This window comes from Carcharhinus amblyrhynchos, chromosome 6 (assembly GCF_965287045.1).
Source record: "Carcharhinus amblyrhynchos chromosome 6, sCarAmb.v2.hapA, whole genome shotgun sequence".
Lineage (NCBI taxonomy): Eukaryota > Metazoa > Chordata > Chondrichthyes > Carcharhiniformes > Carcharhinidae > Carcharhinus > Carcharhinus amblyrhynchos.
Window position 1 is genome coordinate 24,713,857 of NC_137329.1, and position 27,563 is coordinate 24,741,419.

The 27,563-nt window shown below is 39.9% G+C and overlaps 1 protein-coding gene across 3 annotated transcripts in view; it reads left to right on the forward strand.

The window, feature by feature from the left end:
• LOC145343754 (BTB/POZ domain-containing protein 10) overlaps window positions 1-27,563 on the forward strand; it is a 71,210-nt gene that overhangs the window by 6,728 nt on the left and 36,919 nt on the right. The window contains exons 1-2 of one of the 3 annotated variants that reach the window (XM_080190044.1): window positions 1,190-1,275; window positions 10,004-10,164. The exons of 1 other annotated variant lie outside the window; for it this stretch is intronic. In XM_080190044.1, the coding sequence (XP_080046170.1) occupies window positions 10,064-10,164 (101 nt within the window). In that variant the 5' untranslated portion in view covers window positions 1,190-1,275; window positions 10,004-10,063. Of the gene's footprint in view, window positions 1-1,189; window positions 1,276-10,003; window positions 10,165-27,563 lie in introns of those variants that run through there. One more of the 3 variants, XM_080190043.1, reaches the window with a different exon arrangement.

The following is a 27,563-nucleotide window of genomic DNA, read 5'->3' on the forward strand; positions in this document are numbered from 1 at the left end:
GTGCCTGGAACGAGCTGCCAGATATAGTAGTAGAGGTGGGTACAATTTTTGTTTAAAAGGCATTTAGATAGTTACATGGGTACAATAGGTATAGCGAGATATGGATCAAATGTGGGCAACTGGGATTAGTTTATGGGTTTTAAAAAAAAAAGGGTGGCATGAACAAGTTGGGCCGAAGGACCTGTTTCCATGCTGTATAAACCTCTATGTTGGGGGTCTCGAAACTACGGCCCGCAGGCCACATCTGGTCTGCAGCAGGCCTCACCCAATTGGAGTTTGGAGACCGCTGCTCTGTGATGAGGTAGACCTTTGTGTTACCATTATACATGTGGAAACTGATGCTTGTTGGCATCATCCCAACACAGTGGCAGAAATGAGGAAAAGCAGGGTGGAGGATTGGGGACAACTTAGGTAACAGTGGTGGAGAAAAACCACTGCAGGAGATTACCTGGCTGTGTTTACACTGACTAATGTGGAGGAATTTACACAATTCTTCCACCACAAATGCTGTTTTTTCTCCACTAAGAAGTTTCTGTAAATACAACATTAAACATTCAATGTTGATAAACTTAAGTCAAAGTGAAAACTAGCAAAGTGCAAGTTTGCTGACGTAGCAACGGTAAATCCACTGCAGCATAATTCATTTTAGCGAAGCGTTTTTGGGATGTTCTGAACCTTGTTCGTCTGTTTTACAGATGAAAAATTTAGAGATTAATTGATCTGTGGGCTGAAGTGCCCTATATGGGTTTCATTGTCAAATTATGCCTGATAATCACTCTTTGGGATGTTTTTATTATGTTAGAGATATATAAATGAAAGTTATTAAGAGCAGGTAAAATATTTTGTTGCCTGTTGTTTGTAAAGCTGGAAATATCACGTTTATAATGTTTCCCAATATTCAGTTGCACAATTTGCTATAGTTTGTTGCAACAGTTCCTTTAAAAAAGGACAATAATACAAAGTGTTGAGTATTATTTTAATCCAATTTTAAACCTGTTTGTTACTTGGTCTATTTTAAAATATTTGGGTATATGGGAAGTTGGGAATTTGGAATACAAAAGCAGTTGCATGTAATTTTTAGCCCAAGAATAATGCTGAAACTCAATGAGTGTGTCCTTGTATTAAAATGCCAAGTTAAATGTTTGCAGTTTGCCCACATGGAAACAGTTAATACTTCTATTTGTATTAGATATTTCAAGAGGAAAAATGTGCTCCAGAGTCATGAGGGAGTCCGGTGCCACGTCAAAGAAGGCATGAGTTGACAATGATTAAAAGGTTAAGTTGTTTTAACCTATCAAGAACATTGCACAGGGGATTCTAGAAAACAGAAGCCAGTCAGCTCGAGGCCTAGCTACTGATGGGGAAAGGGATTGACAGAAATTAAAGATTTCAGGAGTTTTTGGTGCTGAAAGAGGTGAGGATTTAAATACAAGGACAAGAGTTTTAAATTCAAGGGCTTTCTGGACTAGTTGACAGACTAGATGCGGACAGCAAAGTTTTAGACTGGCTACAATTTTACAGAGACTGTAAGGGTGTTGAGCTAGCTGAACATTGCAATTGAAGCTGGATGTACATGAGTTGGGGGGGGGGGGTGTGGTTGGGGGGGAAGAGGAGGGAGACGGGTGGAAATAATGAGGATTTTGAACAATTGGTGGTCTGAGCTGGAGAGATGTGTAACTGGGGGGATCAGAATATTGCATTTGATGACCAGCCACGATCATAACAAATGGCAGGGCAGGCTTCAAGGGCTGAATAGCTGACTCCTTCTGGTTTCTTTGCTTCTATGTAATAGGTAAGAGATGGAAGTTGGCAATGTTTGTGACAGGGAGCAATTGATCAGGAAGCTAAGGTACTTCGCATGTAACAATAAACGTGCAAATTCCCTGTCTCTAAACTTGATACTTATAACACTTCAGTTGCTGAATATTTTGTTTTGAAATGGATTCCTCTTGGGAGGTCTAAAATCATTTTGTTCACAATATCCTATTGGAGATTAGTATTGTGAAATGGAGCTGGCTTGTATTTTTTTTGGCACTCTACTGATTGTATAGCTTGCATGAGATAGTGACTGAGCATTGTTAAAGGTGTTTATAAGCGTTAAGCATATCTTGTCATTTGGGATTGCAAAACTTGAAAAGAGACACTCCTGCAAAAGCTTTTCATTTTGCAGCTAAGAGGACAATTTGAATACAAAATGTGAAGGGAACAATTTATACTGTGTAATAACATGCTGATTAGTTGGTATGTGGACTCCGGTAGAGAAATTGCCACAGAGAATGCAATAGTTGATAAGTTAACTGCCAAGCATTGTTTGAAATTTAAATTTGGCAGCTTGACTCTGATCAAAGCATTGTCTTGAGGAATGAACCAGTGAATGGCTTTCACTTACTTTGTTAGCTGAAACAGCTAACAATGTGTGTGCATGTTACTTGTCTGTAAAGAACAGGGCCCTCTGTATTAAATATATAGCATGTAACTTCTAGTACACACACGTGCCACACTGCAAGCCCGACTGATAATCTTAAATTGGCAGACTGAAGATGATTTAGCAAATATTTTCCAGTTGCGGAATCATATCTAGTGTTGGACACTGGAGTTTTCCAAGTATGGGACGATTCAGTGCGGCCTGTACGTCGCTGGCTGCGAACTGCAGAAAGGGAAGTTGGTTGATATGATGCACCAGTTTTGGAATGTATAGCCTAGCATCACTTGACGCTGAAATTCATATACCACATTTGTGTGAAAGGTAGATGTCTCTTTGGCTTGACAGTCAACATCCTGTTAATGGCAAATACCATTTGCGTTGCTGCTGAATGGTAGCAGTGTGAAACAGCGAGCTTCACCTGTTGCTCAGTTTTCTTTTCAGATTGAGGTAAACCGGGCACTTTTCAGGGCAAAAAGTGACAGCCTTAGGCCCACTTGTTTGCACGATATATACTGTGAAATGATCTGATCAAGGTAGCTCTTATGCCACAGGATATCTTTGTGTTTTGGCATCAAGCTTGCATACTGAGCAAATACATGGGATCCTGTTTACAAGGTCGCTGACCAAACCTGTTTTGTAACATGTGGATCTGTAAGAACCCTGACACGTACATTGACCAGCAAAGGTCAACTTGAGATAAACCATGAAAGCAATACCCTCTTATAGATTTCTCAATTCAGATCAAGTCAGTTATTATCAACTGGTGCTTTCTCCATGGCAATGCCTCTACCAATGAGTCAGCACTCTTCTCACATCGTATAAATTGTTTCCTTTACATCTGGAATTCTTGTGAATTGTTCTAATAATGCAATATGAAAGTTTTGAAAAATATCCCTTTTCTCAACAATACTGAACTAACATGACGGGATGAGCATTTGCAGTCTTGTGATTTTACTCTCAATGGGAAACTAGTTGGGAGGCAAGGTTGTTTCAGCCCAACAAGCAGTACCCAATTTCATAGTAATTGAAATGATGTTTGAAACTGAAGGTCTGGGGAAAATTACTAGTATTTTCCTGTGAAATAAATAGTCTTCAGAGGATCTCCATGTTGGTTCACAAATACAACTCAAATGTGATTGTGGTTTTCACCCTTTATTGAAGCAAGTTATTTTATAGTTCAAATACTGAAAATCTCAATGAAACAAATGCTTATTAAATTTCTGATCCACTATGAGGCCTTTTTTTTAAGTTTAGACTCAAATGTGCCGTCGGTTATTTCTTCAAATGATACCATATTCCAATTAACTTTTAGTCCTGATGATTCTGATATTCCAGATACATTTTAAAGCTAGTTGTTTGTAGTGACCTACATGTTAAGTTTGTGTTGCAGATCAATAAAATATAACGCTGCAAAAACTCTATTGCAGAGAGCTGCGGACGCTCAGTTGAGAGTATATTCAAGACTGGTGATTGATAGATATTTGGATACTGAGGGAATCAAGGGATGTGGGGATAGTGGGAGTAAATGGAGTTAAGGTACTGAGTTAGCCATGATATTGAGTGATGCAGCAGGCTGTAAGAGCCATTAGATCTGCTCCACCTTGTGTATCTCATTTTTTAAAAGGAAGATGCTAGGAATCAGAAATACTTGACAGGTTGCATTAGCATCCTTGGTGAGGAAAAACAGGGTTACTCAATCTTTCATCAGAACTGGAAGAAATTAGGTGTAACAGGCTTTACACAAGCACAGTGACAGGGAAAGAAGAGAAGAACAAAAGAGTCTGCGATGGGATGCACTCAGGGTGGATAACGAGAGAATAAATGTTAAGGTCTGTTATCTTGCACTATGCTGGAAGCTTTCCCTGAAGACTAAAGGCTAAAATAATTTTGAGATGTGAATCAGCAGTTATTCTGCAAAATATTGATTATCAGTTTTGAAAAAGAACAACTTATTTTGCTGCAGTAAGAAATTACAACTCATTTAAAAAACGTTATAGGTTGAAAACCTCACACAGCACAAACTGGTGTGATGGTACTTCCAATTTCTGGAGGGTCATTGGTGAATAATGTGGAGTTGTGGTATTAGCCATCTAATGGCTTGTGAGTGTATATGCTCAGTTGGGAAGGTATTTTTAATTCTAAGTACTATCAGAAGCTGTGCTCAAAATATTTTCATCTGTCTTCGAGGCAACTTACTGTTTCAGAACCAGGTTAGGAAATCTCTGTCCCAGTCATGCTGTTTGACCATTTTTATTATTAATTATCCTTGGGATGCGAGAATGCTGTGAAAGGCTGCGGTTGTTGCCCCATCCCTAGTTTTCATAAGAAGGCCTTTCTCTTGATCCTCTTGCCCATATGCAGTAAGACCTAGACAAATTTCAGGGTTGTGTTGTAACGTTGCCAACCAAATAAATTTCTTATAGGTCATGAAACACAAATGTAAGGTTTTGGGCAAGAGATGCAGTAGAGAATGTGAGGAAGAACTTTTCAAAGTGAATGGTAATCACAGAATGAAACCATTCAGCCCATCACATCTGTGTTGGTTCTTCAAAGGAACAATTTATCTCGTGCCACTGTCCAGCCTTTTCCCCATGACCCAACAGCTTATTCCTTTTCAGATAATCCAATTCTCTCTCAAGTGCCTTGACAGAACCTGCCTCCTCCTCAATCGCAGGCAGTGCATTCTAGATCCAAATCACTTGCATGAAGAATTGTTTCCTCATCTCTTCATTGCTTTTGCCAATTTTCTTAAATCTGTGGTGCCTTGTTCTCGATCCTTCCACCGATGGGAACAATTTTTCTCTATTTATTCCTGATCATTCCCCTTTTTGATTTTTATCTTCCTGGATCAGATAACTCCTCAACTTTCTTTCCTCCAAAGAATTTGTACCTAATCTTTCAATCTATTTATATCCCTAACAATCCTCATCCCTGGAACCATTTTCTTGAATCTCTTCTGCATGGTCTCTAATACCTTCACCTCTTTTCTAGAGTATGGTGACCAGAACTAAATGCAGTACTTGAGCTGAGACTGAATAAATGCTCTATATAAATTCAATACAATTTCCATACCTTTGTACTCTATATCCCTGTTAAAGCCTTGGACTTTGTCTGCTCAGTTAATTGCTGCCTGAAACTGTTATGCCACCTTCATTGACATGCACATAAGCATCCAGGCCTGTCTGCTCCTGTATCCCCTTTAGAGTTATACATAACCCTTGTCACTGTTCAGTGCTTCCATGTTTTGTATCATCTGCACATTTTGAAATTATGCCCTGCACACAAAGGTCAAGATTATAATATACGTTGCAAAATGCAAAGGTCTCTCACTGACCCCTGGAGAGCTCTACTATAAATCTTCCTCTAGTCAGAAGAACATCCATTAATGATGACTCTCTGCCTCCTGTCATTCAGCCAGCTTCATATCCAAGTTGCTACTGTCCCTTTTTATTCCATGAGTTATAACTCATGGAATAAACGTTGCTGAAATCTGTTGTGCAGCACTTTATGTACATGGACTTCCAAAAGGCATCTGATAATGTGATACATGTACACTGAGGCATTGTCCAATGTGGGGCACTTTGTGGAAGCCTACCATCACCAAGAGCATATGTCAATGATGAGGTTCAACACAGCCTTCAGTGTGCTAGCACAGCCTTCCTTCACTTAAGGAAGAGAGTATTCAAAGACTGAGACCTCACACCTGCCACCAAGCTCATGGTCTACAGAGCAAAAGCGATACCTGACTTCAGAAACGCACAGTATATATAGCAGGCACCGCAGAAATCTGGAGAGTACCACTAGTGTTGCCTCTACAAATCCATTGGTAGGATAGGTGTATCAACCTCAGGTGAGCCTTGAAGTTTTGGGGACATCGTCCAATATCTGATATGCGACTCCCAAAACAAGCATTCGACTTGGAGCTTTGAAACAGCAAGCAAGCCCCAGGGGAGGCGAGAAACACTTCAAGGACACGCTCAAAGCTTTTTTGAAAACGTGCAGCATCTCCACCTGCCCAAGACTGTCCAAAGTGGAGGAAAAGCGTCTGAACAGGAGCTGAGCACCTCGAGTTTCATTTCTGAAAGAAAGCTAAAATCAAGCATCGACACTGTAAGGAGCAAGTGACAACCCGGGAACCCCAACCACCAGCTCCTCCTATCCTAATCTCCGTTTTAAACCATGTTCCGTGATTCTAGTCTCTCCCACAGGAGGGAACCGTCCTCACTGTGTATCCATCCATTGAAGTCCCCTCAGAATCTTGTATGTTTCAAAAAGATCACCTCTCATTTTTCTAAACTCCAGTGGGTATCAGACCAACCCCAAACAACCTTTCTTCAAAAAATAAGCCTGTCTTCCTAGGAATCTTCTCTGAACTATTTCTAACACAATTGTATCCTTTTTCAAATAGGGAGACTAAAACTGTGGTCTCACCTGCAGTAAACTTCCCTACTTTTACATTCCATTTCCTTTAGAGTAAACACGAATATTCCATTTGCTAATCCTTTTGGGACCCAATTACCAGGACATGCAGTTACCTCTACACTACCAAGTTCTCGCATCTTTAAATAGTATGTTGTGTTAACTGAATCTAAGCCAATTTGTGAAGATAAAACAAAGACACAGCTTCTTTGTATGCTGGAGAGAGTTCACTGCCTGTACTATTTCCCCTTTTGAGTGTTCCAGCTGCCTCCATTTATACACTTATGAACATACCGATTAAACTATTGAAAGGGGATAACCCCTTGCTGTCCCCATTTATAATTAGGTAAATAAATAGTGCTTTAAAGGGGTATTTCTTCTAAATTCCATGACCTGCATTGGAATTTGAACCTGTGTTTCGAGAGCGTTAGCCTCCTATTACGAGCCCGGTGGCATCACATTGCACCATTTTCTATACTATTAAAACATACTGCTCTGATTTCCCAGGTTATTTTTGCCGGCCTGATTTGTGCAATCTGTATGTAGATTAAAGTCACCCATGATTATTGTTGTACCTTTTGTTACACATCCTGTACACACACTCCTATGGTGTAATATTTTAGTAACCAATCAACTATTCTCACACATGATCTTTTCCTTTCCTATTTCTTATCTCTACCCAGACTGATTCTACATCTTGCTCATGAGAACCAAGGTCATCTTTCACTTCTGTACTAATTACATCCTTAATTAACTGAGATACCCCACAGACTTTTGAGTTTCCTGTCTTTTTGAAATGTCAAATATTCTTCAATACTCTGGCTGTGTGCTGGTTCACCTTACCGCCATCTCTTGGTAATGACTATCTGGTCAGATGTATTTATTTCTATCTGTGCTACAATTGATCAATTTTGTTACAAGTGCTCTGTGGATACAGAACCTTTAACTCTGACCTTTTACCACACTCAGGTTGTCATTACCCAGATTGCTACCCTCCTTTACTATCTGATTGTTTCCCTGTCATTTACAGCCTCTCCTCTCATGATTTCTGTGCACAAACACACACTATTTAGCTTAAAGCTCTCTCTACCACCCTAGTTGCACAAATCTCCAGATCACTGCTCCCAGCAAGGTTCAGATGAAGACCGTCGTAACAGTACAGTTCCCACTTCCCACACTCGTGGTGTCAGTGCCCACAAATTAAAACTATTTAAAACTTCTACACCAGTCTTTGAGCCATGTATTAATCTGTCTAATCTTTTTTACCTTTATTGAAGTTGGCTGCTCTGTTTGTTATCCTTGCTGTGGGTTATTCCTTGTTGTTTTTGCCATAACCAACTTATGATGCAGTAGTCATTTGTCCCCTAAATGTTTTCCGACTGATACTGGATCTGCCTGGAACTTGCTGCCTATGAGGCTGGTGGAAGCAGGGACAATCAACCCTTTTGAAAGGAAATTGGATTGTAGAATTATTCAAGGAAAGTTTATCATGAAGACATTTGGCATATTAAAGACACAAGGACTTTTCTAGGGAATTTGTGAAAAGTTTTGGATTCCCAGCCCAGATCTTGTAGTAATAACAAAAGTTTCTTGTTCTATTTTGAACTTGTCAAGTTGAAACAAAAATTTTTGTCTTCAGCCATTGCTACTAGTTCATCTGTCAAATGAAAGCTACAACATAAAAACTAACAAATGCCTCTCGTATGGTAATGTAGTGGTTATGGTATTGAACTTAAAACTTAGAATAATAGAATCCTAGAATCCCTACAGCGTAGAAGGAAGCCATTCGGCCCATTGAGTCTGCACCGACCACAGTCCCACTCGGGCCATACATAACCCCATGCATTTACCCTAGCTAGTCTCCCTGATACTAAGGGGCAATTTAGCTTGGCCAATCCACCTAACCCATCTTTTGGATTGTGGGAGGAAACTAGAGCACCCGAAGGAAACCCATGCAGACATGGGGAGAATGTGCAAACTCCACTTAGACGTGACTGAAATTGAACCCAGGTCCCTGGTGCCATGAGACAGCTAACCACTGTGCCGCCCCAAGTCGTGAATTCAGATGCCACTATGATAAATTTTAAAATTGAATTCAGTAGACTCAGCAAATTGTAGACTGACATTACTGTGTCAATAGCTCAAGGACAACGACTTCTTCCACATCAATTGTAACTTTTTAAAAATACATTTGCATAAGTTTGCTCTGGCACATGACCTTGACATTGGTATATAAAAAAAACAAGTGATTCCACACATGGGTGAAAATGTTAGTGGGAGCATTGTTCCTGATTTCCCCAAAGCGAATAAACCATCTACAAGGCAAAAGTCAGGATTGTCATGAAGTACGGTCTACTAGATGAGTGTAGCTCCTTTTTGACAGCACCTTCCAAAATCTGCAAATTCCACCACCCAGAGGAACAAGGGCAGCAGACACAAGGGAACACCACTGCCTGCAAGTTCACCTCCAGACCACACACCATCCTGACTTGGAACTGTATCACTATTGCTTCATTGTCACTGGATCAAGAATCGGGAACACTCTCTCCCTAACAGAACTGAGTGTGTACCTAGACCAATGGACTATTATGGTTCAAGAAGGTGCTCACCACCATCTGCTTAAGTGTTTTGCCTCTATCTGTAGGCTTTAGTTTTGCATTTGCAAAGTCTTCCACTTGTAAGACCAGAGCAACTCCTGTACTCTAACCAACTTGACACAGTCCCAAAACATATGTTGTAACAGCAGGGATTGTTGTTGAGATCATTGTGGAGCAGGCTTGACAGACTGGCCTACTCTTATTTCTTGTGTCCTAATGCTTTTTGAGGAAAGAGCAGTGGGCAGACTGTATGAAGAAAAAGCTGGAAGGGTAAAGACTGAAGTGGACATTACCATATCAGCATGTAAAAGATTCCAACTGTTAAGGATAGGAGAAATCTGGCATTCGTTTTCTAGACAGTGGTGAGGGCATGGATGGAAAGAAGTCTTGAAAATAAACATTTGTAGAAATGACTTATTCATCAGTTCTTGACCATGTCAAATGCATTGCGATCATTGTATAAAAGGTCACTTTTAGAACCTCATTTAGCCTTTTGACTGTAAAATGAAAAATGTTCAGGTTTGAAAATATTTGCAGTAATAGAATATATACTCTTTTGTAGGTTATGAGTGCCTTGTGTGTGAACTAAAGGCATTGGCAAAGCGGAGGTCCTTAGACTGGGATGGCTGCACGGCCATACCCTTATGATAGTAATTCTAGTGATCCAGAAAATTGGGATCGGCGCTCTCACAACAGACCTCGCAGACTCTATAAGCACTCCAGGTAAGTGAGGGATTATAAACATTATGATCTTGGGCTTTGGAATGTTCCTTAGAAGCTTAATGTACCTAATGATCAGCCCAGTTAACTAGATGCTGTGCTGTGTGCAGATTGTTTAGCTCTGTAGATTTTGTTGCTGTCAGAGGCATGTTTGTTTTTTTTAAAAAAAACACAAAAGCTTTCCATTGTAGGTGTAGAATTTGGCTGACATGCTGCATTGACTTTCAGCATTGAAATAAGCACTAGAAGCGTGTATAACCAATTATTTTTGTACCATGTGTTAATACAGGATCAACACAAGTTCAATCCAGAAGGAGCTGTACTCCCCATTGTGCCTGTCCTGTGAACTATCACACCTAAACTATCTGCCATGAAACCCTTTATATCTCTATCACCAATTTTACATTACCAGGCCTGATTGAGAGAATTTTTTCCATGAGAAGGAAGGATTCATCGTGCTCCCATTGCCATCATAAAATATTTAACACACAACTCTTGAGGTGGCATTAACTCAACTCTTATGCCCAATTTTTTATAAAGTGTTAACAGTCACTAATTAAAGTACATCTGCCACTTAAATAATTATTCTAGGTTCATTCATCTGTTACTGTCCTTTTGTTTTTGTCATTTATTACCAGTTTTTAAGCTCAGTTTTGATTCCAACAAATAATGTAAATTTTGATATAGTTAAAAATAACTATTCATGCTCCTTTATTTGCTGCCTTTGTTTTGTAAATGAATTGTCCAGACCTGCACATTATTTCTGTAGCTGCAAACGTGCTTAACAGTCCCTCCACTTCACCCATAATTCCTTTATCTCTAGGCAAAAGCCTTACTATCACCCATCGCAGCTGTTCTCTTGATATGGTCCCAGCTTTGCTCCTTTCAAATGAAGGGCTGAAGACTTGGTCATATCTGATGCACACTTTGCTTAGCCATTCATCAGTGGGCCTGTTCTTAAACTCCTTGACCCAAGAAGTATCCAACTGATGCTCCCACCCTTTCCTCTTGCCCATTAAGCAAGCTGTTTTCCCTTATCCTCCTTCTGCCCCAGCTTTGAACTTGTGTCTTTCTTTTCTAGTTTTTCTCTTGTCTCTGCTCACCCATCACTGTTGTCTCCATTGATCTACTTTGGCTTCTGATCTCCCATGCTTCAGATTAAAAAAAAATGTAATTGTAATTAAATTCTTTCATAGTCATTACTTTGCCTAGCTCAACAGTCTTTTCTGGCCTTATGCCCCGTTCCTAATCAAACTTTCTGTTCCCCTCGATTTGGGACTTTTGCGCATGCAATCAGCCTTTCTCCACCGTTGACATCTCTTCTTTCAACTGCTTAGTTGAGACTCTTTCTTTGATACAATCATTAGATGAAGAGAAATATTTTTTTTGAGGGCCTGTAAGTCTGAGACGTTCTGTTCTTTTCCTCAGAGAACAGTGGAGACTGGGCTGTTGGATAGATTCTTGTTTGCTATGGGGTAAACAAGAAAATAGTGCAATCAGATCAGCCATGAACTTATCAAATGCGGGACAGACTCGAGTGGTCTATTTCTGTTCCTAATTAGTATGTTCATTCTTGCCCAATTTTAATATGGTATCCATTTTCTGATTATGCCCCTACCGTGCCTTGGAATCTCTTCTGCATTATAGGTCCTATGTAAATACAGGTTGACACATTACTGTTGTCAGCCCACTGATTTATTCAGCTGTGTAATTCATGCTGCCAATTACATCTGCTGGAGCTCATGGTAATGTTCAGTATCCTAAACATATTTAAATTGTGTGTGGAATTTACAGACCATGGGGTGTTTGGAAGTAATACAGCGAACTTTAAATTGCACAGTTGGGCAAAATAAACCATGGGAATCCAGTGCTCATCCCCTTATCTCCTATACTTAGTGACTTGAACCAGATGTAATTTAGTGCTGATGGAACTCTCTCTACCATTCTTCCTCCTGGTTTTCTTTCCTAAGCAGTTTTCTCCACTCTGACAAATTTGGAAGCAACATATTTGGTGTCCTGTGTGCAAATGAAGTCGAGTACTGTTCAGTTACTCTGCACAAGTGTCAAGCATTTCACACCTTGCTCACTTTGTGTGACACTCCAAATAAAAGCACAAGACTGCTGCTAAGTAACAAATTTCCTTAACATGGAGATGCTCAGTATAGTTTAGCGCACCATTAAATTAGAAATGCATGGGAATCAGTGAATTGCTAATCAATGAATGTTAGATGATTGTGTGAGTTAATATCTGATTTAGGGCACCACACATCAGTGAACTGTGCAACTCCAGGCACTCAGTTCACTTGAAGTTGCACAAGATATCTAGGTGTTAAATGGTAGATAATTGCTCTAAAAAAAGCAGTAATTAGGTACTTAGAGACTAAATGTATTTTGAAGTGCACAGTTTATTTCTTAGACAAAAATTGTGGCTTTCTAGAATTTTATTTAGTCATGATAAAATGTTTTTAGATCTTCCCAGATCTGGGACAGTTTTGCTGCAGTATCTACATTCTTATGCCGATTTATGTGGCCATCATCACACTGCTCTTTGTGAGACCTAACTGTGTGTAAATTAGCTGTCACTTTTCTGACATTACTACAGTTTTTCAAAAAAATTCTTGATTGGTAAAGTGCTTGAGGTATGCTGGAATCGTGAAAGGTGTTATAGGAATGTAAGCATGGCATGCACAGAAATTTGTCTTTAGGTTCTGTAGAATTCTTAAAACTTAAGAACTTTAAAACTTAATTCTTAAAACTTGCAAAAGTTTTAATATAAAAGCAAAAAAACTGCCAAGAATTATGGTGAATGAATAATTGTTTTTATTAACTTGAGATTTTGTGAACCAGATCGCTCTGTTTCTGTGATGAGACCTGAATATATCTAATTCTGCCTGTCTAATGAGTCAATGGGATTTTTACTGGGCATTCAGGGTGTCATATTCCTTAATTTTGTCAATTTTTCAATGCAATAGTCAGTTAGTGCAGTCACTCATGAATTGGGTAAATACTTAAAGGAAGAATGTTTTACAGGGCTGTCAGCAAAGAGCAAATGAGTGCGAGTAATTGGATTACTCTTTTAAGGAGTTGGCACAGGGATGTAGGGACAGGAGGAGGCCATTTACCCTGAGAACCTGTTCTACTAGTCAATGAGATTGTGGCTTATCTGTGACTTAATTCTACGCCTTTTCCCCGTACCCTTTTAAAGTTAACAAAAATATATCAATCTCTGATTTAAAATTAAGAAATTGATTTAGCATCAACTGCCATTTGGGGAATTGGGTTCCAAACATTTATCCTTTATAGAAATGCGTTCTAATTTTTCAAATATGCCACCTAGTCCTGTATTCCCAACCAATGGGCTGAATAGCCTCCCTTACTCATTGAGATTCTGCATACATTCCAAATCATTGGCTCTGTCCATGTGTGAAGTTGCTTTCTACATCTGCAGGATGATTCACTTCAGTTACTCGCAGATTTACAATTCCCCTTTGCTATGCCTGCCCTGTGGTACATGCAAAATTCAAATTCTCTATGAAGTTTGAACTATTTGTAAATGTTTGTAGCTTGCTAAATATTTCATGTCTGCTCTATTATTTATATCATTTCCCCCTTCTCCCTTTTCAAATCACTAATTTGCTGCTTGCTTTTGATGTGACTGCCAACTTTGTTATGCATTGGTAGTAAACCATAGTCATTTTGTTTGAAAGGAGGATTGTATTTAATAAATAAGCTGGAGATTGAGTACAGATACAGCATCTATGTTCCTTAACGAACGTAATTTACCCAGTTTGTTATACTCTGGAGATGCCTCCTCTTGCAGTTTTGTGAAGTTCTGTTATGATCACTTTGAAGTTGTGGTATGACAAAATGAATGTATAATATATTTTAATTATGAAATTAATAGTATGGAAATAAAAGTGGAAACTTCAATTACATGGGGCTTCGTTTAGGCTCAAGTGATTGAGATATTTTGTCGTGTGATTGAATGCCAAGATGATGGGTTTAATGTAAATATTGGCAAGTTTAGATAAATTCATGTACACGTGCAATTTTCGGACTATGAAAATAATAGTTTGGCTAACTAGCATGGCAATTGTGATACTTGCACCATATCTTCCCATGTTTTCAAGATTGCAGAGCGAAATAATTCATTACACGTGCTTCTATAGTTCTTTGAACTTGGATCAGGCAGGATGGTGTGAAAGGAATGTTTTGAATATTCGATTTGAATTTGAGTTGAGAGGAATAAGCTGTTACTGAGTCGTTCAGGGTTAAAGCTGTCTGTAAATGCAAGTTGTGGATGTTACGACTGAAATGATTATCCACAATCCCCCCAGGCTGAAAGGATCATTAGGGTTTCAGGTCTGCTGAGTGAGCTGCTCCTAAAATGGACTTTGATTTAGTGTTAAATTTAGATAATCTGCCCATCCTTCGAGGAATACCTGACTTGGATTCTGGACTAATTCTGATTTGATGAAGTGAGGAGGCATAGACATATCTTCATTTATCTATTCAGAAAGTCCCTATATTCCTCATTTCAAAGTCTTAAGCATTGCCTCTACTCCATCAGTAAACCATCCCTTTGATTTTTATTTGTGTGTGATGAAGTACTTGCTAACATGGGTCTTGAATTTTACTTTTTACTAGTTTGCCGTTGTATCACAATTTACTTCAATGATTCTCTTGAGTTGGTGAGAAAGCCGCATTGCTTGTGGAAGGCCTTTGCAATAAGATTGATATGTAGTTGGGACATTGTTTCCTGGAGAGTCAGTCTAATCTGTTTGGGGCAGATTGGGTGGAGGGCAGAGAAGAAATGAAAATAATACTTTCACATTTGAAGATGAAAACATTAATGAAGGAAGCAAACACTGCTTGTATGGAGAGCTGAAAAGAGGCCAATGAAAGAAACTGTCCTTTGCATGGAAGACTGGAGGAAGTGACTCACTTAAAAGCAACGATGATGTGACAATGCTTTCATGTCACCTGGAGGGTGATTATGATGTTTTGCTGGTGAGATTGGAGCAGTTTTAAAGGTCAAACTTGCTATAAATCTTAAACTCAGTTAGTGATTAATTGTGGTTGGTGTTTACAAATTGGCCGAAGTTTATAAATTTGCTGCCCCAGGTTAGGAGCAAGTGCTAAGTGATAGCCTATTCTGATCTGTGATGTCTGAGGAACTAAGTCCATGTTGTAAGGCTGATGAGATGTTGACAAACAACTTTGCCAGAAAATAATGGTCGTATCTTTAAAATTGTCATTATGACAGTTCTTTTAACTACTAAATAATCCTTAATTTGGTAAAATATTGGGTAAACAGTGCAGAATGTTCTAATTTTCAGAAATAGCTGCTGGGATTCTGCTAAATGTGCCTGTTTCAAATTTTCTCATCTACTAATTTGCTTGTCTAATATTTTAAAATAATCAATCTCTTTATCAGTTAGCTGAATGTGGGCATGCAATAAACCTATGACCTTGACGGGAGGGGTGTATATTTAGGAGTAGCTATTAAAGAATACATGAACGTAATTGTCGTCGTTGGTTGTCCTTTGATTTGAGGATGATGTCTACTCAGATCTGCGAGTATTTGGGCATGTATGGCAGGATGTCCCATGAAGTAGTGGGATACAGGATTTGGTTCTTTTCCTTCTCTGCCACCCTGTTCCTCATCTTTTAAGGTATTGTGAGGTAGTGGGGTGCAGGATTTGGTTCTTCCTTTGCTTTTCTGTCACCATCTTCCTCATCAAGATTGTATGATGTAGCTTCATGGATATGTTGTCATTCTGAACGATTAGTAGCAGGCTTCTCCAGTCATAGTCGTAGAATCCCTACAGCGCAGAAGGCGGCCATTCGGCCCATCGACCCTGCACCAATTACAATCCCACCCAGGCCCAATCCCCAAGTATTTACCCTGCTAATCACCCCTGACATGAAGGATAAATTTACCATGGCCAATCAATCTAGCCTACACATCTTTGGGGTGTGGGAGAAAACCAGAGCACCTGGAGGAAATCTATGCATACACGGAAAGGGTGCAAACTCCACACAGTCACCTGAGAATTGAACCCAGGTCGCTGGCACTGAGAGGCAGCACTGCTAGCCATCAAGCTGCCCATTTGGTATTAGCTGTTAATATCAATGCTGCTGTACTTTAAAGGGAGCTTCAGAGCTTTGAAGTGTTTTCTTTGTGTTCTCTTGCAATATTGACCATTTGAGAGTTGAGAAAACAGGGCCAGATAGGGAAGACATTTTTCAATTATCTGAACAATTGTCCAGTCCATTGAAGTTGATTTTGCAGGATCTTTATCTGAATACTCATGGAATTGGCTTCAAGAAGGACACCAGCGTTTGTTTTGTGATCCTCCCATTGAATCTGCTGGAGGTGATAGATGATTTCTCTAGTGCTCTTTTGTGTCACTGATGCACAGTCCTGGTCTTGCTGCAATACAGAAGCCTGGTGAAGATAACCACTGTGTACACCAGAACATTTGTTGACTTAATAAAGTCTTTGTCAAACATTTGTGAAGGTTGATCTGGTACAGTTGATTGGATGTTGGATCTCCTTGTCAATGGTAACCTTTTTCAGAGAGATGGTCACCAAGGTATGGGAAATGCTCAACATCGGAGTCTCTGCCTCAACATATATGAGAGGTGAAATATTTGGCTGACTGGGTGTAGGTTGGTAGGAGTTCTCTTTTGACAACTGCTGTAATTTTTCGAATGTGTAACGCAATCAATTGTGATTCTGTTGAATTTTTTCTGCTATTTTCTACATAACTGCTTGATTTGAATACTTCTCTAGGTGGCTATTGAGGCAGAGCCTATAACTTTGTTGGAAAGGCAACTAGTTGAGTATTTCAGTTTGGGAATGTAACTGATTTTGTTGGTGAGACTGTTTTTGGGTGAAGAATGCTGGTACATGAATGGCTGCTCTTCTGCCAATGTTGCCTTTTACTGTTTAACTCGCAGTTTTCTACAGCTCCCTCGCCTCTGCCTCTCTTTCTCCTTCTCCTCCTGCCAACTTCTCCTTGGCGACTCCACCTTTGTCTCTGTCATGGTTTTGGCTTCTTCTTCTCTTCTGTCTCTCTTTGCCTTTTTCCACCTGCCTTGTTGCTGTAATCTCTTCTGTCTGGTTCCTCATTTTTTCCTCCTTTTGTACTGTCTCATAACTGCAGTAATGGCTGAAGACAGAACAGATAAGTAGTTTTCCTCATGTATTTCAAGTCTCATTCAATTTGAATCACATTCTTCAATGTGATGGTAAAAAGTCTTGTGGCACAGTGGTAGTGACCCCCATTATTAGCCTCGGGTTCAAGTCCAGCACCAGGGCTTGTTGGCCACGGAAGGAGTGTTCATAATGTGGTTCAAGAGGATGATAATTGGCTTAGGAATCCTTCCACCACTCCCCCAAAGAGGAAGAAAGTCTGTGTGAACGTATGCTTAAAAAAAAGTTATAGCACATGTTTTGCACCTGTGAGACAAGTGGAGAAGCAAATTGTTATGGTACCATCATGAAACTTAAATGTGTAGCAAAATCAATTGGGTATTATTAATAATGTGCCAAATTCTTTTTCTGGGGCTATAGGGAAGCAGGGAGTGGGACTAATTCAGAAATGCTTTCAGTCAGTTGAGGCACAGTGGGCCGAAGGGTGGTCTTTTGTGCTGTATGATTCTGTGATTCGGAGATTTTATGATTTTTCTTTCATGTAAGTATTTTGTGAACAGTTTTTCACTGACGTTCCTATGATTTACTGCTGATTAAAAAATGTTTATCATTTGCACATCGGTATTTGAGGACAAATTGTGCACCATCCAATTTTCTTGGTGGATGAAACAGTTGGTGGGCCTGTTTTGAATTTTTCATTACATTTTTAGTCAAGGCGACTAATGCACAATGAAGAAATGCTTGACAGATGGTAACAGAAGCAGCTGGTAGCTTACTGGGAAGGGAGCGAAAAGGAGGGAAAAAATCCTTTTGGCGTCTGATGTCAAATTGCAGCATCATCACCCCTGCTTGGAGTTGGAGTAATTGCAGCCACAAATGCAGAACAAAGACCGGGGAGGGGAGGGTTCCAGACGTCAGCACCTGCACAGCAGCACTCTTCCCAGTCAGCAACTACCACAGAAGTGATTTGGAATTTGCGGCTGTGATTTTCATGTGTGAACCAAGGGGTTACACTGACAATCAGGCAGCACAGGAGCTAAAAGCTCTGAAGGCGGCTAAGTGATGCAGTGGTTTGCTGTCGGCTCCTGCAGCTCATAAATAAAGCAGGGAAATGACGAACAGGGTCCTGGAGATGCCGAGATTCAAAAGTGATGCCCAAGGATGCTGCGAGTGCTGCATTCTTTCCACAAGTGCGACTGTTCTGGGTTTTGCAGTGGTCTTGCATTCAGAAATTTTTGGCCTGCTGCTTTCTCCCTGTTTCATGTAAAACATCAAGGTATGTATATCAATCTTCAAAAATAATTGTGATTTTGCATTGGACTATTATAGATTTTGATATAGAACTACAGTGTGATCCTCTCTCTATGGCTGGTTATGAAAAAGAGTCACTGCAAACTAGTTGGCACAGAATTAGGAGCAGCTGAAGTCAGTTATTCAGGAAGAGATTGAGTTCCTGTGTTAGGACTGAAAAATCCATAAGCTTTAACTCTGTGGTCACTCTGAGACCCAGAATTCTGGTGGGATTGTTGGACTGATCCAGTTTAATAATCTTCAACCTTCACTGCATTCGGATGGGGTGGGTAGGGGGCAGCATTGTTGAACAGATTATCCTATTTTTTTGGAAAACACGTGTGGATGTCTGCAATGTTCTGCTTGTAAAGGTTGAGAGTATTTTGTGTTTTTTCACTTTCAAAGACTGCCACCTGAAATACATTGTACCTGGTGGGAGAAGATTACATTTGTCCACCTGGATACCTGTAAATGTAGCTAAAAGATGCATGGTTGGTTTAACGTATAGCCCAGTAAAGTCCTTTAATAGGAGTGAAACTTGACAAAGATTGATTTTCCCTTCACAGATTTAAATTGAAGACAGTAGGTTATCTTTTAGAATATTACATTTTGCTATTTAGTTTATATTACATTTTGCTTATGATAGATTTGAAGTTTACTGTCCGTTCAGAGCAGCTGTGATGACTTATTACAATTGCCACTTCACTGCCTGCAGACGTGAGCTGACTCAGCAGTTGTTAATCAGTTCATTTGACAAATAATATTTTGATGACCAAAATAAATCTGAAATCAACAACAGCTGGAAATCTTCCATCTGGCTGCTGTATGTTAAAACTCTAATTTACATTGTCAACTTTACTATTGCTCATTCTGCTGATTCACTCCTGCATGGAGTACGTTTTTTAAAAGTGGGTTTCTTCAGTGCTAGAATTTTCCCTTTTTACTCAGCTTATGAGGGTAGTTTTCAAGGTGATTCAGTTCTTATTCATGCATCTTGTAAGTGCTGTCATGTTGTTCTTCTATTGTAGAATTAGATGGTTCAATTGAGCTGTGACCTCAAAGGATCTTTTTGTCCTGATTGTGCAGCAGAGCATACCCACATCAATACAGTGTGTGCTGTGTAACTAAATTGCCATTGCAGTGCTGTTTTTAGGCATTGGGTGGGTGAGACATGGCTGGGGAAAAAGTACATGGAATTTGCATAGAAGTCAGTGTGCAAACAGAGCAATTGGTCTATGCTGGTGCCTATTTGCCACACCCTCCATCTAACTTGATCTGCAAGTTCTTCTACCCCGTTCTCCCTCGTATTTAACTTCCCATTAAATGCATCCACACTAATCACCTCAACTACACCGTGATAATGAGTTCCAAATTCTAATGACTCAAACCTCACTCCAGGGGCATAACTTAAATATAAAGAAGGGTAAGCCCAGATCTGTTGAGCCTGTTCTGCCATTCAGTAAGATTTTGACTAATCCTTTGATCTTAACTCCATTTTCTGTCCAGGTTCCTGTGTCCTTTTGATTTTCTTAAGAATCCAAAAATCTCTCTTTGGTTATTCTCAACATAGCACGTACAGTCCTGTTAGAGAATTCCAAATATTCACAACCCTGAGTGCAGAAGCTTCTCATCTGTCCTAAATAGTCAACCACTTAGCCTGAAACTGTGCCCATCAGTTCTGGACTTCGAGCCAGTGTATCTATCTTGTCATAGGTTCTCACCAGTCTGTGTTTCAGTAAGATCCCTTATCCCCATCCTGGTCTAAATGCAGCCCAATCCGTCATGCAAATCAGCCTCCCATCCATTAATTCTGCAGCTGGCATAATTAAGGATGCCACGCATCCCAGACATTCTCTCTTCCACCTTCTTCCTGCGGGAAAAAGATACAGAAGTCTGAGGTCATGTACCAACTGACTCAACAGATTCTTCCCTGCTGCTGTCAGACTTTTGAATGGACCTATCTTGCATTAAGTTGATCTTTCTCCATGCCCTAGCTATGACTGTAAGACTACATTCTACACTCTCGTTTCCTTCTCTATGAATGGTATGTTTTATCTGCATAGCGTGCAAGAAACAATACATTTCACTGTATGTTAATACATGTGACAATAAGTCAAATCCCCCTCAACTCCAGAGAGAAAGGCCCATTCTAGTCAGTCTCATTATAGAACAACCTTTTTAATCCCAAGAATCAATCCAGTGGATCCTCATTCTTCTTTGATAGATATATTCTTCCTTAGGTATAACTGTACATTGTACTAGGGGATTTTCACAGCATTAATGTAAGTCTACTTGTGACACTAATAAATAAAGTTTACTCCGGGTATCATTCCTCATCTAAAACACTTTGTTCTAACAAGACTTCCTCACCATTATACATCCAACTTCTTTGCAATAAAAGCCAATACGCAAGTTATACTATTTGCTTTCCAAATTGCCTGATACACCAGCATGCTAACTTTGTTTCACACAAGAGGACACGCTCATCCCTCTGCAAACCAACATTGAATAATTTCTCACTAGACAATAGTCAGTTTTTTTTTTGTTCTCCCTTTCAAAGTAAATAAGCTCATATTTCCACATAGATTGTACTCCATCTATTAATTAGCTTTCTACTCACTTAAGTTGGCTATATCACTTTAACTCCTACTAACATCACAGCTTACTTTCCATTTTGCCTTGTATCTTAATCACACTCCTTATCCAGGTCAGTCATCTCGATTTGTCATTAGCTAAGGCCCCAGCATTGTGGCGCCAACCCAAATGTTGTCCGTTTATTTGTGCTTTGTTTTCTGTCTCTAGACCAATCCTCTATCCACACTGATACCATATTATCCCTAAACCCGTGAGCCCAGTATCTTGTGCAACAGTCTTTCATGTAGTGTCTTATTCAATATCCAAGTAAACTACATCTGCTCATTCCCTTTTATCTGCCTTGTTTATTAAATCCTCAATCTGCTTTTGTTTGTTACTCATTAAACCATGTTGCCTCTTCAGAATTATATAATAATTTTTCTAAGTGTGCTGTCACTATTTCTTTAATAATAGATTCCAGCAATTGCTGACAGTTGACTTCAAGCTCACTGGCCTGTGGTTCCATTTTCTCTCTTCCTCCTTTCTTGAATAGGGTGATTGCTCTTTAACCATAATCCAGGCTGACATTTGAAGTACCTTAGACATAAACCTGAGGTCAAATTCCTTCCGCCTCAAGATGGGATCTTTTATGCCTAGTACAGTATTTTAAATAAGAATGGGTGATCTTTACAGTATAATGCTCATTTATTTACCTGTCACCCAGCATTACTCGAACAGATGTTTGGAACCTTGCTGTGCATAAATTGTTTGCTATGTATCCTTGTTGCACCAATTTAAAACCCTCAACACATGAATATCGGCTTTCAAATTACTGTATTGGCCTTTAAATTGCCACAGTACTGAAAGTGACATGATCTTTTCAATGTTAATTGATAAATCTTGGCCAGGATACTGGGGCCTAGGACTGACATCTCCACAAAATGGATTTCGAAGTTGTTTGGAAGGGATGAAATTGAGGAGAGGGCACTTTTTTGTGGTGGTAGTAGTAACAGTGACACAAAGGGATCAGTTCTAAAACCACTCCAAGTCGTATTGTTTATCAATACGGTAGTCCCGGAGGATTGGAGGATAGCGAATGTTGTCCCATTGTTTAAGAAGGGGAACAGAGACTTTGCCGGGAATTATAGACCGGTGAGTCTTACTTCTGTTGTGGGCAAGGTTTTAGAAAAAATTATTAGGGATAGGATTTATAGTTATTTGGAGTGTAATGAATTGATTAGAAATAGTCAACATGGTTTTGTAGCGGGTAGGTCGTGCCTTACTAACCTTATTGAGTTTTTTGAGAAGGTGACCAAAGAGGTGGATGGGGGTAAGGCAGTTGACGTGGTATACATGGATTTTAGTAAGGCGTTCGATAAGGTTCACCATGGTAGGCTTCTGCAGAAAATGCAGATGTATGGGATTGTGGGTAATCTAGGAAGTTGGATCAGGAATTGGCTATCAGATAGGAGACAGAGGGTGGTGGTGGATGGTAAATATTCATCATGGAGTACAGTTACGAGTGGTGTGCCTCAGGGATCTGTTTTGGGGCCACTGTTGTTTGTAATTTTTATTAATGATCTGGATGAGGGTATAGTTGGGTGGATTAGTAAATTTGCTGATGACACCAAAATTGGAGGTGTGGTAGATTGTGAGGAAGGGTGTCATAGTCTGCAGGGAGACTTAGATAGGTTGCAGAGCTGGGCCGAGAGGTGGCGGATGGAATTTAATGCGGAGAAGTGTGAGGTAATTCACTTTGGTAGGAGCAACAGATGTGTCGAGTATAGGGCTAACGGGAGGACTTTGAATAGTGTGGATGAACAGAGGGATCTAGGTGTGTGTGTACATAGATCCCTGAAAGTTGGGAATCAAGTAGATAAGGTTGTTAAGAAGGCGTACGGTGTCTTGGCGTTTATTGGTAGGGGGATTGAATTTAGGAGTCGCAGTGTAATGTTGCAACTGTACACTACTCTAGTGCGGCCGCACTTGGAGTACTGTGTGCAGTTCTGGTCCCCGCATTACAAGAAGGATGTGGAGGCGTTGGAGAGGGTGCAGAGGAGGTTTACTAGGATGGTGCCTGGTATGGTGGGGAGGTCCTATGAGGAGAGACTGAGGGATTTAGGGTTGTTTTCGTTGGAAAGAAGGCGGCTAAGAGGGGATCTTATTGAAACATATAAGATGATTAGAGGTTTAGATAGGGTGGATAGTGATAGCCTTTTTCCTCGGATGGAGAAAGCTAGCACGAGGGGGCATGGCTTTAAATTAAGGGGGGGTAGCTACAGGACGGATGTCAGGGGTAGGTTCTTTACCCAGCGGGTGGTGAAGGATTGGAATGCCCTGCCTGCTGCAGTTGTAAATGCGTCTAGTTTGGGGGCGTTTAAGAGATCTCTGGATAGGTTTATGGACGAAAAGGGATTGGTATAGGCTAGTGGGTCATTGTTTTTGTAACTGGTCGGCGCAACATCGTGGGCCGAAGGGCCTGTTCTGCGCTGTAATGTTCTATGTTCTATGTTCTAATAACTTGGATATAGCTGTGGAGGAAGGAAATTTGCAACTTACAACAGGCAGTACCGTTAATTTGCGAGGACTAAGCACCAAATTGTACTGTTGGACTGTGGCTTGTTCCAGTGTAATAAGGGTCAGTTAGCCTACCATCTGTCATAGGTAAAATGTTATAAGCTATTATTAAAGACATTATGGAAGACCACTTGGAAAAATTCAGAGTCAACATTGTTTCGTGAAAGGAAAATAATGGTTAAACAATTTATTAGCATTCTTTTGAAGAAGTCACGTGCTGTGGATAGAAGGGGACTGGTGGATGTACTGTACTTAGATTTTCTGAAGGCATTATTTAAGGTGCCCCATCAAAGGTTATTGTGTCAAATAAAAGCTCATGGTATGGGGAGATTTGGTGGGGGTGGTGGTATGGGGTGGTTAACATATATTGGCACAAATGGATATTTTTCTGGTTTGCAAGATGTAACAAGTGATACATGTGCCACAAGGATATGTATGAGGGCCTTAACCTTTTTACAATTCGTATAAATGTACAAGATCCTGAAGGGTGTTGACAGAGTTGTTGTGAAGAAGACATTTTTATTGTCAAGCAGTTGACTACTCCCCACACCTGCTTGTGCCCTTCCTCAAGTCACACTAACTCAGTGTCTCCTGCAGAACAGTGTATGTGAGATCAGGAGCGATGGAGTTTTCAACTTTTAACTGTGACTTTGTATTTGAATATGTTGCTGCGAGAGCTTTGCTTACTGTATTTAAATTACTTGCTGTTTTAACTTGAGTTTAATAGTCAGCCTGAGGGGCTGAGGTCACTGCTACAATTCAGTTTCTCATGGGTATTTCAGTATGGCTGCAGACTGTCAATTTTGAGAACTTTTTATCTTTTTTTAGCCTGTTTGATTTACGTCACTGACTAGGTTCTCAACTGACGCATTCTATTTGCAGGGGATGTGAATTTCTCAAAAATCTTTAATGGTTTGTTTTTTAAAATTGTACCCATATTTCCTAGTAGTTTATAGTTTACAGTTTCCAGTGAAACATTATCGAGGTTTTACTGACTCTACCTGTTCTGTTTTCATCAAACATGCACTTGAGGCAGGAAACAAGACAAGGTTATAAATCCCTCGAATTAACTGGCCATCCCTTGAGTGTTTTCATTTAATATTGAAAAACATGTGGATGTGCTCAAAGGAGTGTGTATGTTTCAAAAAATAATATAATTTGAATGTGAAATATTCATTTAAAAATCAGTATAGGATGTTTAAGATGTTTGGAATATGCTAAAAATGCTACTGCTATTTTGTAAGTGGTTGCTGCATTCAGAAGTTCTTTTTAACGAAATAAGGCAGATTGTCTGTTCTCCATAATTAACAACTTGCTAACAAAATTGTAGAAACACATGCTTTGAAACACGCAAATGGTTTTTTTACAAAGTTAATTACACAACTAGTGACATAGTTCTCATTGCAAATTTTCACCAAAGTGATGGAGGGAGATGAGGAAAAGTCGTGTGAAGTTCTGTTAGAAACTTCACCATTCTGGTCTCAAAGTGCAAAAGGTCAATTGGTCCATTGAGTCCATGCCAGCTCTCTGAAGAGCAACCCAGTTAATTCTGTTTCTCTCTCTCCCCCCCCCCACCCCCCCCCCCCGCCACCGCCGCCACCGCCACCACCACCACCACACTCTATCCCCATAGTCCTGCAAGTTTATTTCCCTCAACTGCCCATCTGATTTGGTCTTGAAATCATTGATCATCTCCCTTTCCACCACCACCCTTGTAAGCATCATTACCATTTGCTGCTTGTAAAAATTTCCTTCTCACATCTCCCCACATCTCTTGCCTAAAATCTTAAATCTGTGATGCCTTTTCCTTGTCCACTTCTGGAAACCTGTTTTTAATCTTTTATGTATCTTTTCCTTCAATTCCTATTGCTTCAGGGGAGACCAAACCTGGCTTCTCTAATCTAACCTTGTAGCTAAAATCCCATATCCCATTCTGGCAACTTCCCTTTACCCTGTGAGGAACCCTCAGATTCTTCCCAAAGTGTGATAACTGGAATCATCTGCAAAACTTTAGATGTGGCTTAACTCGAGCTTTTTAAAAGTTCAGTGTAACTTACCTACTTCCATACTCCTATCTATGTTCATTAAGCCCCAAATCCAGTACACTTTGTCAGCTACTCTCAAAAAGGACCATGCACATGTTCACGCACAATTCTCATTCTTTTTTATGTTAACAAAGCTAGAATTTTCCAGTACTGTTGTGGAACAAACTATTATGTGGTGCCCTTTTGGTTTGCATTAATTGCAATTTTTCCATGCCGCACACTGCACTGGCAGTGTTATCTTATTTATAACTGAATTCCTTTCTTCCCCTCGTGTTTTTGCACAGTAACAACATCCTTTTGTACAAGTAGTTAAGATTTGGGCCTTCCCATGAGTAGGACTAGCCTCCATGTTATGGCTTAACTCAAACGGCATAAGCTTTTATACAGTCCTAGTGGCAGTGCTGCAATGTTGGAAATGATTCCGTTTATTACAACTGAGTTGATGTGTAGAGAATTGAACCAATGATCAATTGGAGTGTGGATTAGATTCATGAAGACCAAATCCAAGCAGGTTGTTAGATTCTCTTCCCTGAACAACCTAGGTGCTCAACCACAGATCATCAATTCTACAGTTTCCATCTTGGATATGAACACATCACCTCTGATTTGTTGGTGCGGTGCCATAATCACTATACTACAGTATTGTGTGTAATGTACAGGTAATCTCCAAATGTATCTTCAATCCTGATTTTTGACAGTAAGTGTTGAATAGATTATTTAGTAAGAAGTTATTGCAGTTCCATTTGGCTGAAACAAAGAACAGTACAGCACAGGGACAGGCCCTGCGGCCCTCAAAGCCTGCGTGATCACGTTGTCCTATCTAAACCAACTGCCTGTATCTCAAATCCCCGTCAGCTCATGTGTCTATCCAAATGAGTCTTAACTGTCACTAACTAACATGTCTTCCTCAACCACCTCGTGGCAGTGCATTCCAGGCTCCCATCACTCTCTAAAACCTTTCCCTGCACATCTCTACTGAACCTTTCTTCCCCTTTTCTCATAGGCATAGAATATTTGAAGTTAGAGCGCAAGATGCATGGGGGTTATGGGGATGTGGCCTGGGTGTAATTGTGGTTGATGCAGACTCGATGGGCCGAATGGCATTCTGCACTGTATGATTCTAAGAATAAATTGGCCAGTTACCTAATGTCAATGGTAGCTCTTCAGCTCAAGTGATTTACTTCAATTTTCTTTCTGCATGTTCTTTATATACTTCCATTTCAAATATTGACTCAATTCACTTCTCAATAATGTAATCTTGTTGGTTAAATGAGTCAGTTGTTCTCTTTTAGTAAATTGGCTTGTTGGAGCTCTGATGTTTCTCTGTCAGGTTTTTAGATTAAGATCTTTATCATCAGATTTTGCTTGCCAACTTTACTGGCCTGTTCTTCTATTGCAGTGTATTTCTAGCTCACTGCAAATGACATGGTGGGGTGACAGGGGCTCAGAATGGGCTGTGGGGGACGAGGGATTGGCATAGGAGGGTGCAGAATGATATATGGAGGGATGAGGATGGTACAGGAAGAAGGGTTGGATACGGTATTAAAGCTAGAGAGTATTAATGAGTTCTAAAAATCTAACTTTGTGTATACTTGCCATTTAACTGCAAGTGCTATTTAAATTGCCAGGGGCCTAAACTGGGAGATAGCTTCTATCAATTGACAACAACTGAAATAGTTAATAAGGGAACAAGTAAAAACTAGACTGTTTTGTACCTGGATTCAATCCCTTTGTCTGAATTTAAATGATCCAAA